Source organism: Pectinophora gossypiella, chromosome 12 (genome assembly GCF_024362695.1).
Source record: "Pectinophora gossypiella chromosome 12, ilPecGoss1.1, whole genome shotgun sequence".
Lineage (NCBI taxonomy): Eukaryota > Metazoa > Arthropoda > Insecta > Lepidoptera > Gelechiidae > Pectinophora > Pectinophora gossypiella.
The window spans coordinates 15,838,080-15,859,153 of NC_065415.1; the positions used below are offsets into that span (position 1 = coordinate 15,838,080).

Genomic DNA, 21,074 nt, shown 5'->3' on the forward strand with positions numbered 1-21,074 from the left:
CAGGCTTGATTCCCTTTCTTCATCCTCACATCATCCCCTACAGCTTCTCTTTTAGGACTGCTACCACCTTTCTTGGCGAACCCTTTGGCTTTCACTGGGCTTTTATCATCATCAGTAGCAGTAGGTTCATTGATTTCAGGGATAGGTCGTTTTTCTCCGGTTTCCTTGTCAGCTTGTGTGAGGACTTCTTGTACGTGGATGGTGAGTTCTGGTCGTACCACCTGGGTGAAGGGAAGCAGTGCTCCGGCGACGTCCATGGTGTTGTTGATGTTCCTGTGCCATAGCTCGAGCACGACGCTTCGCCGTTGCTACTTGTACCGAGGCGGCCCGAGCCAGCCGCAGCCGAACACCTGGTTGATAAAAAATATTTCGTTAAATGGTACATAAGGTACGTAAGAATCGTACATGTTTTTATCATTGGTAGACATCCTGGCTCGGCCTCTAATTCACTGAATTCGCCTTTATGAATTTGAATTCATGTTTGGATTATAAATAATTGGTATCAGTTAATTTCCTGGATTTGTGTGCATTAATGGCAGTAGGCTCGTCTCATCCACTCTAAAACTACTGGAGCTTCTCCTAACCTATATGTCTCTCTCTCTTTATTTAAGAGCTGCGCTTTTGTCGGTGGAGTAATCGCAATTCCTCTCTTCTTCCCGCCAAAACCTTCACCTCCTGATACGACACGACCTGAACCTAACCTAACCTATACGTATAGTCGAGGAAAAGAAGCTACAAGAAAAACCTCGGAACAGGGCCCTAAAAGTTTATTATGATGTGTGGTCTCACCTGGCAGACCACCAGCGCCAGCAGCAGCAGCAGCGTCAACGCCACGAGCCCCCACACCACACCCAGTTGCGTCAGCGCGAATACATATAACGTGCGGTGACACCACTGGTTGGGTTCGAACAATGTTGGAGCGTAGTCCGGCCACATGATGCCCAGAGTCCACAGGTTGCCGAAACCAAACCTGGGGAAGAAAGTACTTCATTTATTATCATAATTAAATCCTGAATATTATAGACTCGAAATGACGACCTCTGTGGTCCAGTGGTTGAGCGCTGGGCTCACGATCACGATATCATAAAAAATCACCCTAGTTTGGTTAGGACATTACAGGCTGATCACCTGCTTGTCCAAAAAGTAAGACGATCCGTGCTTCGAAAGGCACGTTAAGCCGTTGGTCCCGGTTACTACTTACTGATATAAGTAAGTAGTCGTTACATGAGCCATGTCAGGGGCCTTTGGCGGCTCAATAGTAACCCAGGTTGATGAGGATGATAGTTCACCTTACAACACACACGATAGAAGATGAGAATGAAAAAAAGGCGGTACACTGACCATCCCATGAGGAAGACGGCGAGCGTATAGGCGAGCACGCGCTCAGGCACGCTGGCAGAGCTGTTGACACTGCGGCTGGCGAGCTGCGCCCACAGCAGCCAGCAGATACCAGCGCCGCCGGCCGCGCCTCCCACCACCATGTACACCGGGATACGGGGCTCAGCTGGGCAATCGCGGATGTACTGGACACCTGGTGTGAAAATACAAAATGTAAATGGTTGAGAAGTTAGACGTACATACAAATACATTTCAAATATTTTTCCTCTCAGACGACGCCCTGAGCCGAGGTTCGCGCCCAACTGGGCACCCTTAGCCCTGTTGTCTTAAACGTTGTACCGGGTGAGAGCCTTCAGTGCTCACCATTTGTCCGGCCAAGTAGTTAATGCCACCTGCGGCAAATCTACAATAAGTCACGTCAAAAAAATATATTTTAAAAACTTGCTTAAAATAGAATCCGTAAGCAACCTCATTCAAAGTAGAACACTGGCCGGTTTCCGAAGATAGATTCTATACTTAACAAGCTTAGGTTGAGGGCGTGTTTGGCTAGGTCAACTGCGCGTATTTGTGCTCGTACGGTTCGACCTATTTACTGCGGACTAGTGCCAACCGATCCGACGACCTCTGAACTAAGAAGGAAGTAGGAAATGGCATTATTTCCTACTTGAAAAAGGATTTAAAGAATTCTCGTTCAAAGATAGTTTTATCTGAGAATAGGATTTCTACGGTACCGGAAAACGTCGTAACACCCTTTCTCCACATTTGCTCATTCCCTTCCTTGGACATCCACGAATATTTCAAAAAAGCCGGTTTACTGAATCGATTCAGTCGTTCTTGAATTTTAACAAGACTAACAACCAGGAATTATAATTAAATATTAATTATTATTTTTTGAATTTATTATATTTAACTTATTCCACGACGGAGAATTCCACTTGATATTAACTCAGATTCATGGTCTAAATCATCCCCCTCAGTATTCGTTACGATGTCACTAACAGCCTGTATATCATACACCTCCGTCTACCCTTTCGGGAATACAGGCATGATGTCATGTCATGTTACGTTTTAGGTTTTTTATCATTAATAAGTTAAAATAAAAAAACATGATATAGGCGCATATCACAACTTCGTAACTGATTGACTGTTTGGTTCTTGATTGGACATGACGACTGGCACTGTTGACTGTTTCGACTGCAGCTTAACCAAACCACTGCTGTGGAATACTAAATACTGCTAGTGCAGTTTCAATCACGAAACCGACCCTTTATTTTGCTAACGGCCTCCGTGATCCAGTGGTTGAGCGTTAGGCTCACGATCCAGAGGTCCCAGGTTCGAATCCCGGTGTGGAAATATCGCAAAAATGACTTTGTGATCCCTAGTTTAGTTAGGACATTACAGGCTGATCACCTGATTGTCCGAAAGTAATATGATCCGTGCTTTGGAAGGCGCGTTAAGCCATTGGTCCCGGTTACTACTAAGTAGTCGTTACATGAATCATACCAGGGGCCTTTGGCCGCTCAATAGTAACCCTGACACCAGGGTTGATGAGGTTGGTAATCCACCTCTCAACCCACACGAGAGAGAAGAAGTTTGCTTACTAGCAAACTTGGGTACTCTCAACATCGTAAAATGTCATAACATAACATACTTTTTTGTTCACTACTACATGTATCGCAAGATGAACTAAGTACCTACACCTCACCTAGCGTTCTAATAGACCAATGTGACTGGTGGCTGTATCGGCGTCTATAATGGTCGAGACGACTGTTTTTTACAATAATTATAATCATTTATAAAAATAGTGATGAAAATGTAAGTCAGTGATATTTTTCGAGATAGTTTAGTTTGTCTTTAAAAAGTAACAGAAAGGTGAAGCGGAGGTAAGTGCTAATGCACCAATCGACAAAACGACATAATTATATCATCAGAATCGATAAAATAACTGTGACAAAATTTCATCACGTTGCGCATATTAGCCCTAGTGGTATTTAAAAAAAAAAAAATATCTGTAGACTTGATTTTGTAATAAGGCGGCTCTAATGTCCTTTTACGACAACACTTCCAACAACTGAACGCATCCCATTGTGTTCCAAGAACTCTAGTTCAGCAGATAAATACTACGACTTCATAACTTCTGATTTCTGATTCAAAACCAGTGAACAATATTCGTTCCCGGAAACTGTGGAATTGTGTTGCTATTTTGTTTCAAACACATAGCGCACCAGAATAATCAAATTACGTAAATGGAGCAGAATTTAGGTCATTCAAATCAATAATAATTGTCGACATGCATATAAGTTTTATCTTTGTAATAATCCTTATTGAGGTCACGATCACAAGATCCTAATTGCAATCCAATAAGCTACATCCATAAAGGCTTTATCTCACTAAGACACCCTGGTTGCCCCATCTTAAATATACGATCCTGACGACCCGATTACTCTAGCCATAGATGCGGCCAATCAGCTCGCCACCAAATGGTTTAGAACCCCGATACCGACCCCGCCGGAGTAATTGTCGATTTCCACACAGCGCGGCAGCGCTTACAGCGCTTATCGCTATTGACCCACTATGGTCGATGAATTCTTTCAAATTCTTCTTTCTCAGATGACCCCTGAGCCGAGGTTCGCGCCCAACGGGCATCCTCAGGCCTCTTGTCTTAAATTTTGCACCGGGTGAGACCCCTCAGCGCTCCTCATTTGTCCGGCCAAGTAGTTAATGCCATCCGCGGCAAAACTACAATAAGTCAGGTCAATAAAAAACATCTTAAATTCATTGAAAAACGCATGTGCATTTACCCAGATTGCCCTGGGGTTAGAAGACAACAAATACGGAACAAATTTTGTGAGTACTTTTATAACAATACAGTTTAGTGTAGTTACATAAACTGCCTATATACGTCCCACTGCTGGGCACAGGCCTCCCCTCAATCAACCGGAGGGGGTATGGAGCATACTCCACCACGCTGCTCCACTGCGGGTTGGTGGAGGTGTTTTTACGGCTAATAGCCAGGACCGACGGCTTAACGTGCCCTCCGACGCACGGAATCATCTTACTTTTTCGGACAATCAGGTGATTCAAGCCTGAAAAGTCCTTACCAAACAAAGGACAGTCTCACAAAGTGATTTCGACAATGTCCCCATCGGGAATCGAACCCGGACCTCCAGATCGTGAGCCTAACGCTCTAACCACTAGACTACGGAGGCTGTTAGTGTAGTTAATGATACTTAACTTTAATTTAGTGAAGTTAAGTTAAACTTCATTGTGGTTAATTGTAGTTAAGTGTAGTAAACTTACACTTAGCTGTAGTTAAGTAACAAGCGTTGTGGTCATGATCCGGAGGTCCCGGGTACAACTCCATGTGGGGACTTATCCCGAAAGAACTTTGTGATCCCTAGCGTGGTTAGGAGTTAGGACATTGCAGGCTGACCACTCGGTTGTCTGAAGGCAAGATGATCGGTGCTTTGGAGGGAACGTGAAGTAGTTGCTCCTGAGTACTTCTTTTTTTGACGTGACTTATTGTAGATTTGCCGCAGATGGCATTAACTACTTGGCCGGAAGTCCCGAGTACTATTTCCTTGAATAAGTATGTTACATGTCACGGGGCTTTTAGTGGTTCAATAGTAACCCTGATACAAGGGTTGATGATGTAATTCATTGACCTCACAACCCACATTGACAGAAGAATTATTAATTTACACTTATCATAATCTCCAGAGCATATTCCACTACGACGCTCGACGGCGAGTTTATAGAGAAATCTTGAGCAGTAAACATTTTGAACCTAATGATTTAACCCTCCTTTTCGCTTAGGCGCAGTCGGGTAAAAAAAGTGACTTACCCATAATCAGCATGATGACTGGCAACGTAGACAGGATTGCGAGGAAAACAGTCATTAGAACTGAAACAAGCGTAGAAATCATCAATCATTGGAAATCAGAACCATTTTATTCAACGTAATTATCATAGATAAAGTTGAAGGTAAATTCAACATTTTTGAATTTACTTTGTTTTGCAAAGTGTTACGGCTGAGGAGAAGAAATTACAAGAAACGCCAACAGCAAACACATCTTCTAAATCAATGTAGGTATACACAACAATTTATTTAATAACTAGGAACACATTTAATACCAGGCCTTTTATTATAACATAACATAACAAATACTTTATTGCACAAACAGGGAAAAAACAAAATACAAAACAAAAGAGAAATCATAAAAAAGCATCATATTATTTAGGTAATCATTAATCTTTTAATAAGCTTTTTACATAAAATTTTCACATGAGCGTTTATTTTCTGAAAAATTTAAAATATTGACTGGAAATTTATTGTAAAATGTATAAGTACATAACTCAAAAAAGAGTAATTTACTTGATCTTGAATTTTAGATAGGAATTTTATGTTAGTTCGTTGTATTTTAACACGAGCTTGTTTCTTCAAGTGCTATGTTTGACATTTATTATTCAGCACTCACGTAGAAGCGATAAACAATGCGAGCCAACAGACGTAAAGACGCTTATACTCGAACTAACTGTTACCCGTCACTTTGTTCGCGTGAAATTCAACTTTAAAAACTATAGAAGTTTCATACAAACTTTGCTACTTCTTTTAAGTCCCTAAGGGGTTGAATATCGCAAAATCTTTTTGAGCACCTACATCCAAAAAGGAGTCAAAATGCAAAATTGGAGAGTGCATTATTGGTCGTCGCGCTTGCTACTCTGGATTTTAGCTTAGGTATGTTACGTTGTATTGTATTTATCCTTTCAAAATACGATGCTATTCAAGCTAACATCTGGTTTTATTTATTAGTCAAACTAGTTTTTTGATCACGGCCATCGTGAACCGTATTTCGATAAAAATTTACTGACCTTTGAACATAATTAAAAATAAATACCGTTGCTTTTCCACGTGAGAGTTTCTTAAATTATGAAAGATGCGCGTTTCGAATTATCTGAGGCCATTAACCTACTTTCTTTGATATTTTTTCGGCGTAGCATATTTTCCAAACGCAAATTAATTACTGAAATATATCACATAAATGGAACGACAGGCAATGCTCTGTACGGAGTACCATTTTTGACCATTTTCGGTTCGAAAATTAAAATTAATTTATAATAATACAGGGTGTTAGTGACGTCGTAACGAAAACTTTGATGGATGATTGAGACCATGATTCTGAGATGATATGAAGTGGAATTTTCCGTCGCAAAAGTATGGAATTGAAAATAATAAAAAGAAAAACAAAAATTTTCATGAATTTTCCGACTGAAAATTCCACTTGATATCAACTCAGAATCATGGTCTGAATCATCCCCCTCAGTATTCGTTACGGTATCACTAACATCCATACCTACTTGTATGGGTACAGTATGTACTTGTGCGGGGTGTAAGTGACATCGTAACGAATACTGAGGGGGATGAAACAGCTGATTATTCTGAGTTAATATCAAGTGGAATTTTTCATCGCAAAAGTATAGAATTGAAAATAATTTTAAAAAACTAAAAAAAAAACATGAATTTTGCGACGGAAAATTCCACTTGATATCAACTCAGAATCATGGTCTGAATCATCCCCCTCAGTATTCGTTACGATGTCACTAACACCCTGTATATATAATATCATGAAAATATGTATTATTATTTCTTTTCAAATTCAAAATAATTATTGCTCTTTGTATATGTGTATATATGGAATAACCAGAGATAAAATAATAATGATTGGCCACCTGATATGACACGATTCGTTTATAGAGAACATCATAGAAAGAAAACATTAAGGAAAGAGAGGAGTACATTTATGAAACAAATAAAAGAGAAGGTGAAAGTCATGTCGTATCAGCAAGTGATTTGGCGGCGAGAAGAGAGGATTGGTAATTACTCTAAGGACAAGAGCGCAGCTCTAAACTAATGAGAGGGAGAGAGAATTGAAACACTAAAATTGCTTTCTGATCGTAGCCATTTGAAGACTATTACTCCCACAATTGTTCAGATCGTTATAAAAGGAAAATTTTGCACATTTTCTCGACAACGAAGTAAATAATGATTGACATTCAAAATTAGAGTAGAATCTAATTCTGTCTTAAATCCAGTTTTAACGTAGTACAAAGAATATAAATAATGTTTTCGATTGCTTCTGCTTTTTTTATGAAAAATTGGATTTGCATTTTCGCTTTTCTGCGATAAAAGGAAGACATTGAAATGGTTGCTTGTTACGAATAATAGCTCTCTTACTTATTTATAACTTTAACATATACAAAAACTTAAATTATATTGCTATAGAAATTCCATCCAGACAATCTTAGTTAAGTAACACGTTCAATGTGTAACTGATAAATATCAACCCCTCACGTGCAATGCTATTTTTTGATAAACACATTGGAATTAATATACATAGACACACTATGCCAAGAAAAAATGTGCTCCATATATGGGACATGCACATTATGAGTTTCTTTATTGCGTCATACACAGTGAACGTGTTATTGTAGGTACTAGTTTTTTTTATAATAAAGCCAATTTTAAAACCAAAACCTATGATTACGCTGGAATTGAATAATGATCAGGTAACTACTTTATGTATGCATGTAATACATAATCTAATAAGGTACATCTATGGCCAGATGAACTAAGTATCCACGCTTCACCTTTTTCGGCCAAATAGTTAATGCCATTTGCGGCCAATCTACAATAAGTCACGTCACAAAAAAACACTTTTCACCTTTCTGTTACCGTTTTAAAGACAAATTAAACTATCTCGAAAAATGTCACTGACTTATATTTTTATAAGTGATTATAATTATTGTAAAATATAGTTGACTCGACCATTATAGACGGCGATACGGCTCACCACCTATCACGTTAGTCTAACAGAAAGCTCGGTGAGGTGGGTGCTTAGTTCATCTTGCGATAGATGTACCTTTGACTACCCCAATTGGGTTATACGTAGTTGTGAGTTTATGTTATAAAAAACTTACTGGTCCTGTTCATAATCCTCGCAGCCCGACAAATGAAGTCTACTGTCCCTGAAGCTTCCATGTTCGCGTCTTTCAGCTGGTAAGCTACTGAACCGTAGGTCGTCAGGCCTACGCCGAGCCCCATGCCAGCCCGCTCTTTGTACTTCGCTTGCTCACCACAAAGACGACGCTGTTCGTCACCTGATACCTGGTGTTTAAAAAAAATAGGTAAGTAAAAATAGAATTATATTACATAAAGGAGAAATTGAGGAGCTCGGTGGCGCAGCGGTAAACCAGCTCGGTCTGCGATTGTTGAAGTTAAGCAACTTTCGCAAAGGCCGGTCATAGGATGGGTGACCACAAAAAAAAAGTTTTCATCTTGAGCACCTCCGTGCTTCGGAAGGCACGTTAAGCCGTTGCTCCCGGCTGCATTAGCAGTCGTTAATAACCATCAATCCGCATTGGGCCCGCGTGATGGTTTAACCTCTCATCTGCCGGAACGCGGATCTCGACCAGACACAATGTAAAATCTATTGTGTCTGGTATCTCGGCATATGAGAGGTTAAGGCCCGATTTCCCTATCCATCCATAGGGAAGGCCCGTGCCCCAGCAGTGAGGACGTTAATGGGCTGATGATGATGATGATGATATTATATAAAGCTACAAACCCATGTACGACCCGTCGGTGGGTAAAAATGACGTACGGGAGATGTGATCGAAACCTCCCGGTGAGTATGGGAAACCTTCCAGATCTTGGAAAACTGCTCCGCATCAGGGAGACACCCTACGGCCTAGCAAAACTATCGCACCTGGAACAATTCTTTTTTCACAAGACCTATTTAAATCTTGTTATTTTATAGAGATTTATTTTAGAGCCGTGATTAATCATAGCTTAGTGTAAGCGGATCCTGTGAGAAACTATATACCTCTTTGGAGATGATGATGATAGTAGAGTTGGAAGAATGCTTGACTCTCACTGTGACGTTGGAATCCCAACACAGGCCTAAGCTAACAATTTTCGAATTCATCCTTCGAGAGAGAGCGCCGGTCACTGTATATGCGCTGTAATATGTTGCCTCGCAGATTTGTCGATCTTTCTATATGTGTTTTTTCCTCTCAGACGACGCCCTTAGCCGAAGTTCGCGCCCAACTGGGCACCCTCAAGCCTAGGTGTAACAAGGATTCTCATTTATACCCAAAAATTTTAATAAAGATTTCTGTTATCCATGAAGTTAGTAGGTTAAACGAAAGTGAATTTGGACAGCGTCATCATCTATAAATATATTTTATGGGAAATGTGGCCGGGAATGCCCCTCATTACGATAGCGTTCATGTCATGAACGCTGCAAACAGTTTTATTTTCAAGCCATCATGCATTAGGACTCGTAATGTGATATAAAATATTCAAATACTAGCTTTAGCTATACTAGTTGCGTAGTACCTTCTACTCAGCTATTTTAAGCCATTACATAGGTGAAATATAGCGACGCGTTCTTAGACGACTGAGGAAAAACATTGTATACCTATTACTTACTATTTTTACCCCACTGCGACGAAGTTGTGTATGTATGTATGTGTGTACGTCTGTTACAGCCTAAAGCACACTAAATTTGTCACTATAAGCGTAAAAAAATAGCTAGAAAATAGGTATATTTCTCAGAAATTCTTGCGAATGGTCTTCTTCTTCTATCGTGTGGGTTGTGAGGTGGATTACCAACATCATCAATCCTGGTGTCAAGGTTACTATTGAGCCGCCAAAGCCCCTGACATGACTCATGTAACGACTACGTACATACATCAGTAAGTAGTAACCGGGACCAACGGCTTAACGTGCCTTTTGAAGCACGGATCGTCTTACTTTCGGTCAATCAGCCTGTAATGTCCTAACCAAACTAGGGACCACAAAGTCATTTTTGTGACCGGGATTCGAACCCAGGACCTCCGGATCGTGAACCCAACGCTCAACCACTGGACCACAGAGGCCGTTACGAATAGTAATGTTTAGAAGATAGCCATGGTCGGATGCCAATCTGTCCTAAGAGTTTGTTTACCACGGCATGCGACCATGGCTATCTCCTAAACATCACTATTCGCAAGAATTTCTGAGAAATATAGCTATTTTCTTGTCTCATACCTTTAAGTACGTCATCCTTAGTCGGGTTTTAGTTTTTAAACTTATATTTTTTTTATTTTATTACGATAGTGATAGTGAGAATCAGATAAGATAAAAACGATCTCAATACTAGTAGAATGGCAGGTTTGACAAGACAAATAACGCAAGGTGCGACCATTAGACGTAGGTACCCATTTTGTCTACTGCGTCTAAGTCGCGTCTGCCATTCTACGGCTGCAAAGAAAAACACACCGCCGAACAAAGAACAGTATCGATTTTCTGTCGCTGTATCGAGTATGGTGCCTTGATAGTAATTTATGACGCCTTTAGACGCAAAATATTTATTTATCATACTCAACCATAACGCTTGCAAAGATTTGAATATAAAATGTGAAGTAATATTTTACAGCGAAGCTCCTAAAGTGAATTATGTCATACATTATGTTCAGAGTTACGGGAGCATGAGTTTATTATGTACGTGTGTGTTCAGGATGATGAAATGGGTTCTTATCTGTCTTTGTTGGTAGCAAAGGAAAAGCTAAGGCTGAGTTTAGATGCTAATCATTTTGAGCTCATCACACAACTCAAGTAAGGGCCCCATCTCACTAGGATACCATGATTACGCCGCCAGTTGGAATTTACACGGGATTCGGTTGTCGTCAACTTTGCACAACCACATCTTTTACACAACATGGGGGTTCTTCTTCTATCATGTGGGTTTTGAGGTGAATTACCAACCTCATCAACCCTGGTGTCGTCACGTCGCGTCGCGTCGCATCGCACTTATAATATACAGGGTGTTAGTGACATCGTAACGAAACTTTGAGGGGTGGTTCAGGCCATGACTCTGAGTTGATATCAAGTGGAATTTTCCGTCGCAAAAGTATGGATTGGAAAATAATTAAAAAGAAAAGAAATTTTTTTATGAATTTTTTGACACGAAATTCCACTTGATATCAACTCAGACTCATGGTCTGAACCATCCCCCTCAGTATTCGTTACAGTGTCACTAACACCCATACCTACTTGTATGGCTACCATATGTACTTGTGTGGGGTGTAAGTGACATCGTAACGAATACTGAGAGGGATGATTCAGCTGATTATTCTGAGTTAATATCAAGTGAATTTTTCATCGCAAAAGTATAGAATTGAAAATAATTTAAAAAAACTTAAAAAATAACATGAATTTTGCGACGGAAAATTCCACTTGATATTAACTCAGAATCATGGACTGAATCATCCCCCTGAGTATTCGTTACGATGTCACTAACACCCTGTATAGTGTGCTAGGCCTGCTGGTGATGTTAATCGTCAGGGATGTTCGCTAAGGTGCGGGTCGACTGCTTCTATGCACATCATTGACTCGTAGAATGATTGTAAGTAGGTTGGACTGTCCTTACATGACTCATTGCTCCATGACTCACTTGTACAGGAGCAGTAAATAAATGTCTTATTTTTTTGGCATAGAAGTTGAGGAAGATCGCGTAAAAGACGGTGTGACGACCTGAATGCTTATCAGTGGGTTTGGCCGGAGATCGCGCAAAGTCGAGAGGAGTGGAAAAATCAAGGGGAGGCCTTTGCCTAGCAGTGGGATCGTATAGGCTAAATAAGATAAGACAAAAAGATTTTTATTGTGTATATGTGTGTTTTTACGGCTAATATTTGTCACTAGAAGCGTAAAAACATAGCTAGAAAATAGGTATATTTCTCAGAAATTCTTGCGAATAGTCTTCTTCTTCTTCTATCGTGTGGGTTGTGAGGTGAATTACCAACCTCATCAACCCTGGTGTCAGGGTTACTATTGAGCCACCAAAACCCCTGACATGACTCATGTAACGACTACGTACATACATCAGTAAGTAGTAACCGGGACCAACGGCTTAACGTGCCCTCTGAAGCACGGAATCATCTTACTTTTTCGGACAATCAGGTGATTCAAGCCTGAAAAGCCATAAGCCTCCACCAACCCGCATTGGAGCAGCGTGGTGGAGTATGCTCCATACCCCCTCCGGTTGACTGAGGGGAGGCCTGTGCCCAGCAGTGGGACGTATATGGGCAGTTTATGTATATGTGTGTACTGTGTATCTGTGTAATACTAATATTAATAAGTAAGAAATCATTGTGACTAACATCCTGGGTCCAAGTTACCCGTAACAATTTTTTTTTTATTTTTTTTTATTTTTTTTATTTTTTTTAATGATTTGATGAACTATTGCAGAGCGGTGACAGCTAGATATTAATTAAAAACTAATAGCGATTTTGGCAAAGTAATCGGTATTTTGGAGTAAGGCCTCGTCTATAGAGAATGTTGCGCGTGCGGTAAATTCAAACATAACATAGCTATTAAGAGCGTTCACGCAGAAGCGTTGTCCTAGGGAATCCTGGCGATTGATTGATAAACTACGCCCAAGTACAGTCATTAGCATGTACCCACTTTAAAACCAAGTCGCGTTAACATATTTGATATTTAGTGAGACTTCCAGTTCAATTTGTCCAAAAAGTTAATGTGACATGGGAATAAAGTGTATATGTCGTGGCCAGCTTAAGTTAACCATGTCGTTCAAACGTCAACGTTTAACGGTATTTCAATCAACGTTAATGTAGGCGGTGTCCGTGTTACGTGGTGTAATAAAAATGCGAATAGTCGATTAATTTCTTAGGTCCAAAATTATTTACCTAATCGATATGTAAAATTGTACAATTACATCGATTCACCGATTATAATATCAATCAAGTTTTAAATTATAATCGACACCAGTGCCACTACCGGTGGATAATGTTACCAATTTTACGATATGATTGCCAACGTTTGGCCATATCATGAAGTAATCATGCATTTAGTTACTCATATCGTTAAACGTTTTGTGATTGATCTGGGCAAACTATATCATGATGTGGCCAACGAATGATATTCTATTTCATGAAACATATTTCAAACACATCATGAAATGATCAATTTTAAGATCTGGCCACGACATATACACATTAATGCTCGTGACCGTACTCAACCAAGTATAGTAAGAAGCAAAACCTGGACTATAAGCAGTCACTACATACCTGACTTACAGAACTGGACGCTCTTCTAGACCCCGTGTCTGACAGGGCTCCGGTGCCGCTCTGGCGACCCCCCAACGATGCTCGGTAAGGAGACACGCTCCGACCTCGGGTTGCTAAGGAAAAAAGTATAATTATATTCGTCATTAAATGTTCCAAGAGCGCCTAACTAGAAAATATCGGGTCTCGAGATCCACTTTCCAGCATGGTGTTAAGTGGATGGATTTGATACGTATTACTTATCGATAAATTATATTATTCTTTTTTTCTGTTTCTAAGTAAGGTTTTGTATACAGTATATTTATTTGAAGAAAGTGGTACGCCTTATACGTAGAAATATTTCTGCAGTATTATAAATCTTACCTGCTTGGCTGTCTTCGCTCGCCCTCCTTTCTTTTGACACCAATGGTTCTTGGAAAGTTAACGTCAAACTGCCTCTGGGACTGACCCTCGAAGCGTCTCCCTCCATCGCCACTAAGCTGCCTCGAGCACTCCTCTCCGAAGGCGCAATGCTTCCTCTAGGACTCCTCTGAGAATCAGGCACTAAAGATCCCCTCGGACTTCGACTAACTTCTGGCCCCTCCTTCATTTTCATAGGCGTATCTGCCGCTATGCTTCCCCTTGGACTTGTTCTCGGACTGGGTCCCAATTCCTTCTGACTTCTAGCAGGGTCTATTTGTATACTTGCCACAGAATGTCTCGGACTACGTCCCACGTCAGGAACTAACGAATTTCTTGGCTGGTTCCACGACGTACCTTCAGGAACCAAACTTCTTCTAGGAGTTCTGGCCGTCGCGTCTGGTGTTATACTGTTTCTTGGACTCCTGTTGAAGTCTTGGGGATTTAAACTTAATCTAGACCCGTATGACATTTCGACAGCTAAGTTATTTCTAGATGGGGTAAGATTGTTTCTTATGTTAGAAGCGGCATCTGGGGTGATGGAATTTCGTGCTGATCTGGCTTCTGGGGTGAGGGAGTGTCGCGGGCTGCGGTGGTACATGTCTAAGGCGGCGTCTGGGGCGAGGCTTGCCCGGGGGCTTCTCTGTGGTGGTGGCATGGGATCACATTCATCATCAGTCTCTGTTGTTGCTAGGGATGCCCTTCTCGAAGTCTGTGCTGAAGCGCGTGGTGACCGCGCCTGGGGAGACGTAGCGGCACTTCTAGACGCTCTGCGGCGCCTCTGCGATGAAGAAGTCCTATGCAGCATCTTGGTACCGTCTAAACTTCTTTCATATAAGGTTCATTTTTTTCCTGAAACAAACAAAAAGGGAGGTAAGAAAGTACGAAGTGCTTAAAGGTAATGCCTATTTACGAGCTACAGGAATGTGGATTCTTTCCGCGTGAAGCGAAATTTATAGGGAAACTTGGTAATCTGAAGCCGCAATTTCAACTTCTTTGTTTAGAGACTCGGCTATAAATTTATAGGGTATTACACGCAATACACTTGGGTACAAATCGCTGGAAAGTGTGAAATGTTTCTTTTATATTTCCCTTTTAGATTTTTGCGTTGGTGGATTCTTTTTTAGGTTAAGTTTTTAGTTTAAGGCCACAATAATGCAAGTCATTAAAAAAGCAAAATTGCTATTTGACATTTATCATGTTCACAAATCGCAATATTGTTTTTTAGGTAAATTGCATCAATGTCACCTTTTTAGACCGCTCTGAACATATTTGAGCACACGTGTTTTTTTTTTTCGACATTCACATAATTATTTATTACGTTTGTGTTGAAGAGTATATTTGTTGCCTGTTGTTGATTTATTTGTATGTTTCTGGATGATCATTTAGCAATGTTCTAACGCCCATTAAGCTTTCAGCAAGAAATTATGCTAATGGACAGATGATACTGCTGGCATCTAAAAATATACGCACTTAATTAATGCAAATGAACCCCTTTACAAACAGCCGAGTTGTTTGAAGACGTGTACTAAGTATTTTTATGTTAATTTTCCTTTCCACAAATGATCATGGTGAAAACAAATCTTTGACTTGAAACGACACTCGTTTCTGATTAAAACGAGACAAACATACATAAACTCACGCCTATTTCCCACCGGGGTAAGCAGAGACTATAGAATTCCATTTGCTTCGATCCTGACACACTTCTCTTGCTTCCTCCACATTCATCAATCGCTTCATACACGCACGCCGGTTCAGAGTAGATCGTATTGAACCTTTTCTAAGGACATCTCCAATTTGGTCATCGTAAGTCCTTCTCGGACGAGACAAACAATCAGTGCATTTGGACTAAAGCATAGAATAAATAACGATACAGAACGGTAACTCTCCTCCCCGTACCAACACGCACCGGGCGCCAACCTCAGCCCCTCCGGGATACTTCATACAAAACACGTGACGTCTGACGCCCATACGATTGAAGACTAAAGTAAGACCGTGAGGTAAACTTACCTCAGCTGGTGGTGGGGAGCGGAGAGTTGCCGTTCTGTACGTAGTGTTATTCCTTATTCTATGCTTTAGTCTTAAGTTACCATAACCCACTAAAGAGAAAGGGGAGGCGCGCGCTATTACCCCGATACCGACCCCGCCGGCGTGGTCGACGATTTCCCTCAGCGCTTATCGCATTCGACCCACTAGGGTCAATTAATTCTTTCAAATACTTTTCCTCTCAGACGACGCCGTGAGCCGAGGTTCGCGCCCAACTGGGCACCCTCAGGCCTGTTGTCTAAATGTTGTACCGGGTGAGAGCCTTCAGCGCTCCCCATTTGTCCGGCCAAGTAGTAATGCCATCTGCGGCAAATCTACAATAAGTCACGTCAAGAAAAAAAGCGCGCGCTATATTAGAAAGAATGAGTTTTTTATATAGAGTGTCCAGGGTATAATCCACTAAACTAGCGAATGCGTTCAAAATCAAATAAACTAAAATAATGTTAAAGCATATTGCACAGAGACAAAAGTATTAAACTTTACCCTTTGTAAGAGACATACGAAGTGGAGCCGTATGTAAAACAATACCTAATGATTTCAAAGAATATTAAATTTTTCTTTGTGTCACATAATCTTGAGTCTTTTTTTTTTCAAATAAAGAATAAAGTAAGGGCTCTACCTCGCTAGCACACGAAATGTATGCGGTCGTACCTACATGCTGATCACGTTCTTTTTATAATGAGGATAAAATCTAGAAGCTGAAGTGTTAGCAGCAATGTTGAGTGTTCGAAAATTTTAACAGTTCTCTTTATTGTTCAGCTATCATCATCATCAATTTAAAATAAATAAAAATAAAATAAAAATCATTTATTTCAGGCGATGCCCATAAAAAAGTTACACACAGACAACATAATTACATTACACACGGACAAAAAAAAACACACACCAATTAAGAAAAACAAACAATTAAAAGAATTAAAAGGCCACGTGGATCGCATTCCGGTGCCTCCAAAAAGGGCAATCTGGCTTATCTGATAATGCCTTCAGAATGCCGTTCGGGCTACATCTCACTCTGCACATCAGGGAAGTGATTCGTTTGCGAATGATGGCGTGAAAGCCATCAACACGCGCCGCCGCAAACATCCCTGACGCGCTACAGTACCTAGGAAGACCCACGAAAATCCTGAAAGCATTATTATACTGGAGATATTTAAGAGCCACGCTCTTATCGGTGTAGCATTTTCCGTTCCAATCTATCAAAGACCAATTCTATGACTTCCCTATAAGACTCGACGTTAACCTTTTCTTTAGTCTGTTCCAGGTAAGCTCTTCTTGGTCTTCCCCTTCCTCTCTTTCCTTCTAGCTTTCCTTCTATCATGTTTTTAATAAATTCGCCAGCTATAATTCGTGATAAATCGCTATAAAATGTAGAGCAACGTGGAGTGTATCCCGTCTTAAAGATGAATTACGAAACAGAAAAGCAGGCAGTTGGAAAAAGGAAGTTTTGGTTGAAAATAAGTTTTTCTTCTTCCCTATCTTTAGGGAATAAATATAACAAATTACCTTCAGGCGGCTACTGTACGTAAAATGAAGTCCAATTGAAAATAAAAGAGAATTCATCATCATCAACTTAAGAGCCACGCTCTTATCAGTGTATGATTCTCCATGCTACTTTTTTAGGGAAAAATAGGGCAGCGGTTTCCCTCTTGCCTTCCGCCCCGCAGTACTCTGTCTGACGCAAGTGGGATGGCGCCCAGAGTAGTCTATTACAAAGCCATACTAGGATTCCTGTCCGCCGCCTCTGAATAAAAGAAAATTAAAGAAATAATAATGGAACTTTTAAAGCCAGATGTCTCACAAATCGACAATAAATCTACAGTGAGCGAATTTTTTTTAACAGTTACTAATCGCTTTTTTAGATTTCGTTGAATCTAAGTTATCGGCCATTTATGTAGATTACTTTTGTCTCCCTGCTAGATATAAAAACAAAAAATGCGGTCGTCTGCTTATCATCCCTGGCTCACGTCTATATTGCAAGAAGAAAGAAAGAAAAAATATTTATTCGACATATTTATTGTTTTCACATATTAAAACAAAATAATACAATTATGAATGTATGCCGAGACGGTTCCACCTCAGCATAATGCTATAGTTTAGACTATGACGCTGATTTTCAGTAATCAGGTAACACATTACACATTTCTAATTAAGTTTATATTTTAAATGAACGTGCTGAAAAGTAATTCCCTCATTCAGCGCTTATCGCTATCGACCCACTAGGGTCGATTAATTCTTTCAAATATTTTTCCTCTCAGACGACGCCCTGAGCCGAGGTTCGCGCCCAACTGGGCACCCTTAGGCCTGTTGTCTTAAACGTTGTACCGGGTGAGAGCCTTCAGCGCTCCCCATTTGTCCGGCCAAGTAGTTAATGCTATCTGCGGCAAATCCTCAATTTCAAATATTTACCCTTAATTGTATAAGTAATGTACGCAACTATATATAAAATTGTTTTAATGTATTTATGATGTGGCTGTACTTTATAAATAAAATTCCTATTCAAATGAGGGTAAGTACGGAAAACAAGCAATCCCGGAGTAAGATACTAGAGTTAACAATTAATTCCGATTGAAACTCCGTCGTCCGTTTTTTGTAAAAGCTTCGGCCGGGTCCTTTTATTGAAATTTAAAGCAATCTTTCTTTGTCACGGGCAGACGGAGTACGCCGATCCTTGTATAGCATCGTTCACTTAATTCAGAGTGGACATTCCAGCGAATTTCAATTTCCAACGATTTTTACTTTATTGAGTTATTAATTTATCTTAAGTGCAATTGTCACAGGCATTGTTCGCTCAACGAATAATATACAGGGTGTTAGTGACATCATAAAGAAAACTTTGAGGGATGATTCAGATCATAAGTAAGTAAAGTAAATAAGTAAAATGTTTATTTTTCATAAAAAAAATACAGAAAATGTTGTTACAATAAAAACCCCACAAAACCAATTCCTCGGTTTGTCTGTGGGAGTGGAGTTCGCTTAGTTATTATGTCTTAAAATACTTACAGTTAACTTAAAGCTAAGAGATCTTTTTCATAAGATGTTTAAATAAAGATTTACTAAATTTATTTATATTGCACTCCTGACGTATGTCGACCGGCAGCTGTACAACATACAGATACGGTATTCGTTTACGGAGTGTTCTGTCACCGAAGTAGTTGTTGACTCGTGGTACAACATACCTGCCTGTCGACAAGGTCCGCGTACACTGGCCATACTTAACAAGTTTTCTATGGTCTGTATTGCTATGGTTATTTAATATTAATAAATAGGTGTGCTTTAGGCTAACAGGAAGTACGTTACAAATCTTAAATAGTGTTATATAATTTCCATTACAGCTATTTTTTGTTTTCTTTCTGACTAATAATTTGAGAAATCTTACTTGAAGTAGTTCTATTTTATTTAGATGTGACTTAAAGGTTAAACCATAGCAATCCAGCCCATAGGACACTATGGAGTCAAGCAAAGCCATATACATACATTTTTTCAAGCAAAATTTTCCGTCACAAAAGCATGGTACTTGTTAAAAAAATATTTTTACATGATTTTTCCGACAGGAAAAACCACTTGATTTCAACTCAGAATCATAGTCTGAATCGCCCTCAGTATTTGTTACGCTGTCAATAACATCCATACGTACCTGTATGGCTACTTGCATGTACTTGTACGGGGTGTAAGTGACACCGTAACAAATACTAAGGGGTATGATTCAGCTCATTATTCTGAGTTAATATCAAGTGGAATTTTCCATAAAATAAACCTCAAACAGTGTTACGCAAATGTGTTCTACAAAACAAAAATCGAAGTTCTCTGTTCTGTGATAACGATTATAAGTAATTGCATAAAGCAACTTGTCCGGCCAAGTAGTTAATGTCAAAAAAATAGTTACGTTAAACCAATCAATAAAACTTTATTGCACAACAACATATACAAAGGACATAAACATACGAATAAAACATAAGCACAATAGGCTAAAGGTAATAGGTTAAAGTTAAGTTACGTCGAAAACAAAGCATGAAGCACTAAAAATTCTGACAGCTGGTACTAACACATCTATACTTCCATTCCGTTGTTGCTACCATGTCCTGAAAATATTCCGTTAAATTTCTATATATCTTTAAACCCATCAGCCATCAATGCCTTGTCCTTAACACAAACAAATTAAACTAAAAAAAAACCTTTCCACACAAGTAGGTGGCTATTAATAGAAAAGTTCTCAGAACAAATTATTACCAATCGATTCGCCCGCTTTCTACGTAGCAATCGGAGTGATCGTGTGCGATGTAAAATGGCGGTAGACACACTTCCGGTAGCGAAGCTCGGGAAATTCACCGGATATTGCGGCGCGTCGGCGTCGGTCGACGCGTAAGACCGCGTATTGGCTGAACAATGACAAAAAATCCCGAGAGAACAAGTGGTAAGATGTTTTGATTGTGTTAATGTTACTATTTATTCTATACATGTCTATGTCGTCGCTTTATAGTGAATACCACGTAAGCCCATTTGACAATTCAAATTCCGATGTAACTTTTCTTAGCAAAATCTCGTAATAGACAAAAGTCGTCTCAGTTTTCACTCGAAAATTAATTGTAAAAAAATAGGGTTTTATTAAAGATAATCACATACATAGCCTATATACGTCCCACTGCTGTGCACAGGCCTCTCCTCAATCAACTGGGGTATGGAGCATACTCCACCACGCTACTCCACTTCGACTTCAGGTTGGTGGAGGTGTTTTTTACGGCTAATAGCCGGGACCACGGCTTAACGTGCCCTCGGAAGCACGGAATCATCTTACTTTTTCAGACAATCAGGTGATTCAAGCCTGAAAAGTCCTTACCAAACAAAGGACAGTCTCACAAAGTGTCCCCACTCGACAATGTCCCCATCGGGAATCGAACCCGACCTCCAGATCGTGAGCCTAACGCTCTAACACGGGGCCTGTTAATTAGATCAGAAAGCATTTTTTTAAGGCGCTATTATTATAGGACTGCTAAGACCAATTGATGCGCATTTACTTAGTTGTCAATTTGCAATATTGCCTGTTTGCACCCCCGAACGCATTTTATGTTCGCGAAGGTCTTTATATACTCACTCCGCTAATATTGCCTAAGCTTGCGTGCTCAAGCAAACGCATGTAGGTACCAAGTACAAAATGTTAGATAACATTT

At 40.0% G+C, this 21,074-nt stretch overlaps 1 protein-coding gene across 1 annotated transcript; it reads right to left on the reverse strand.

The window, feature by feature from the left end:
* Positions 1–243: 243 nt before the first annotated feature.
* LOC126371255 (serine/arginine repetitive matrix protein 2-like) lies at positions 244–14,671 on the reverse strand. Its single transcript, XM_050016533.1, has 7 exons — positions 13,828–14,671; positions 13,468–13,580; positions 8,317–8,503; positions 5,183–5,242; positions 1,342–1,531; positions 790–970; positions 244–350 (listed from the first exon to the last, which is right to left on the reverse strand). The coding sequence occupies exons 1-7, from the start codon at positions 14,669–14,671 to the stop codon at positions 309–311; spliced, it is 1,617 nt and encodes a 538-aa protein (XP_049872490.1). The 3' UTR covers positions 244–308.
* Positions 14,672–21,074: the final 6,403 nt, after the last annotated feature.

Coding starts and splice junctions, on each gene's coding strand:
- LOC126371255 (XM_050016533.1), bottom strand. CDS start 14,671: ATGCTGCATAGGACTTCTTCATCGCAGAGGCGCCGCAGAGCGTCTAGA. Junction 971..1,341: donor GCCGTCTTCCTCATGGGATG/GTCAGTGTACCG, acceptor TTTCTTCCCCAG/GTTTGGTTTCGGCAACCTGT. Junction 351..789: donor TGGCGCTGGTGGTCTGCCAG/GTGAGACCACAC, acceptor TTTATCAACCAG/GTGTTCGGCTGCGGCTGGCT.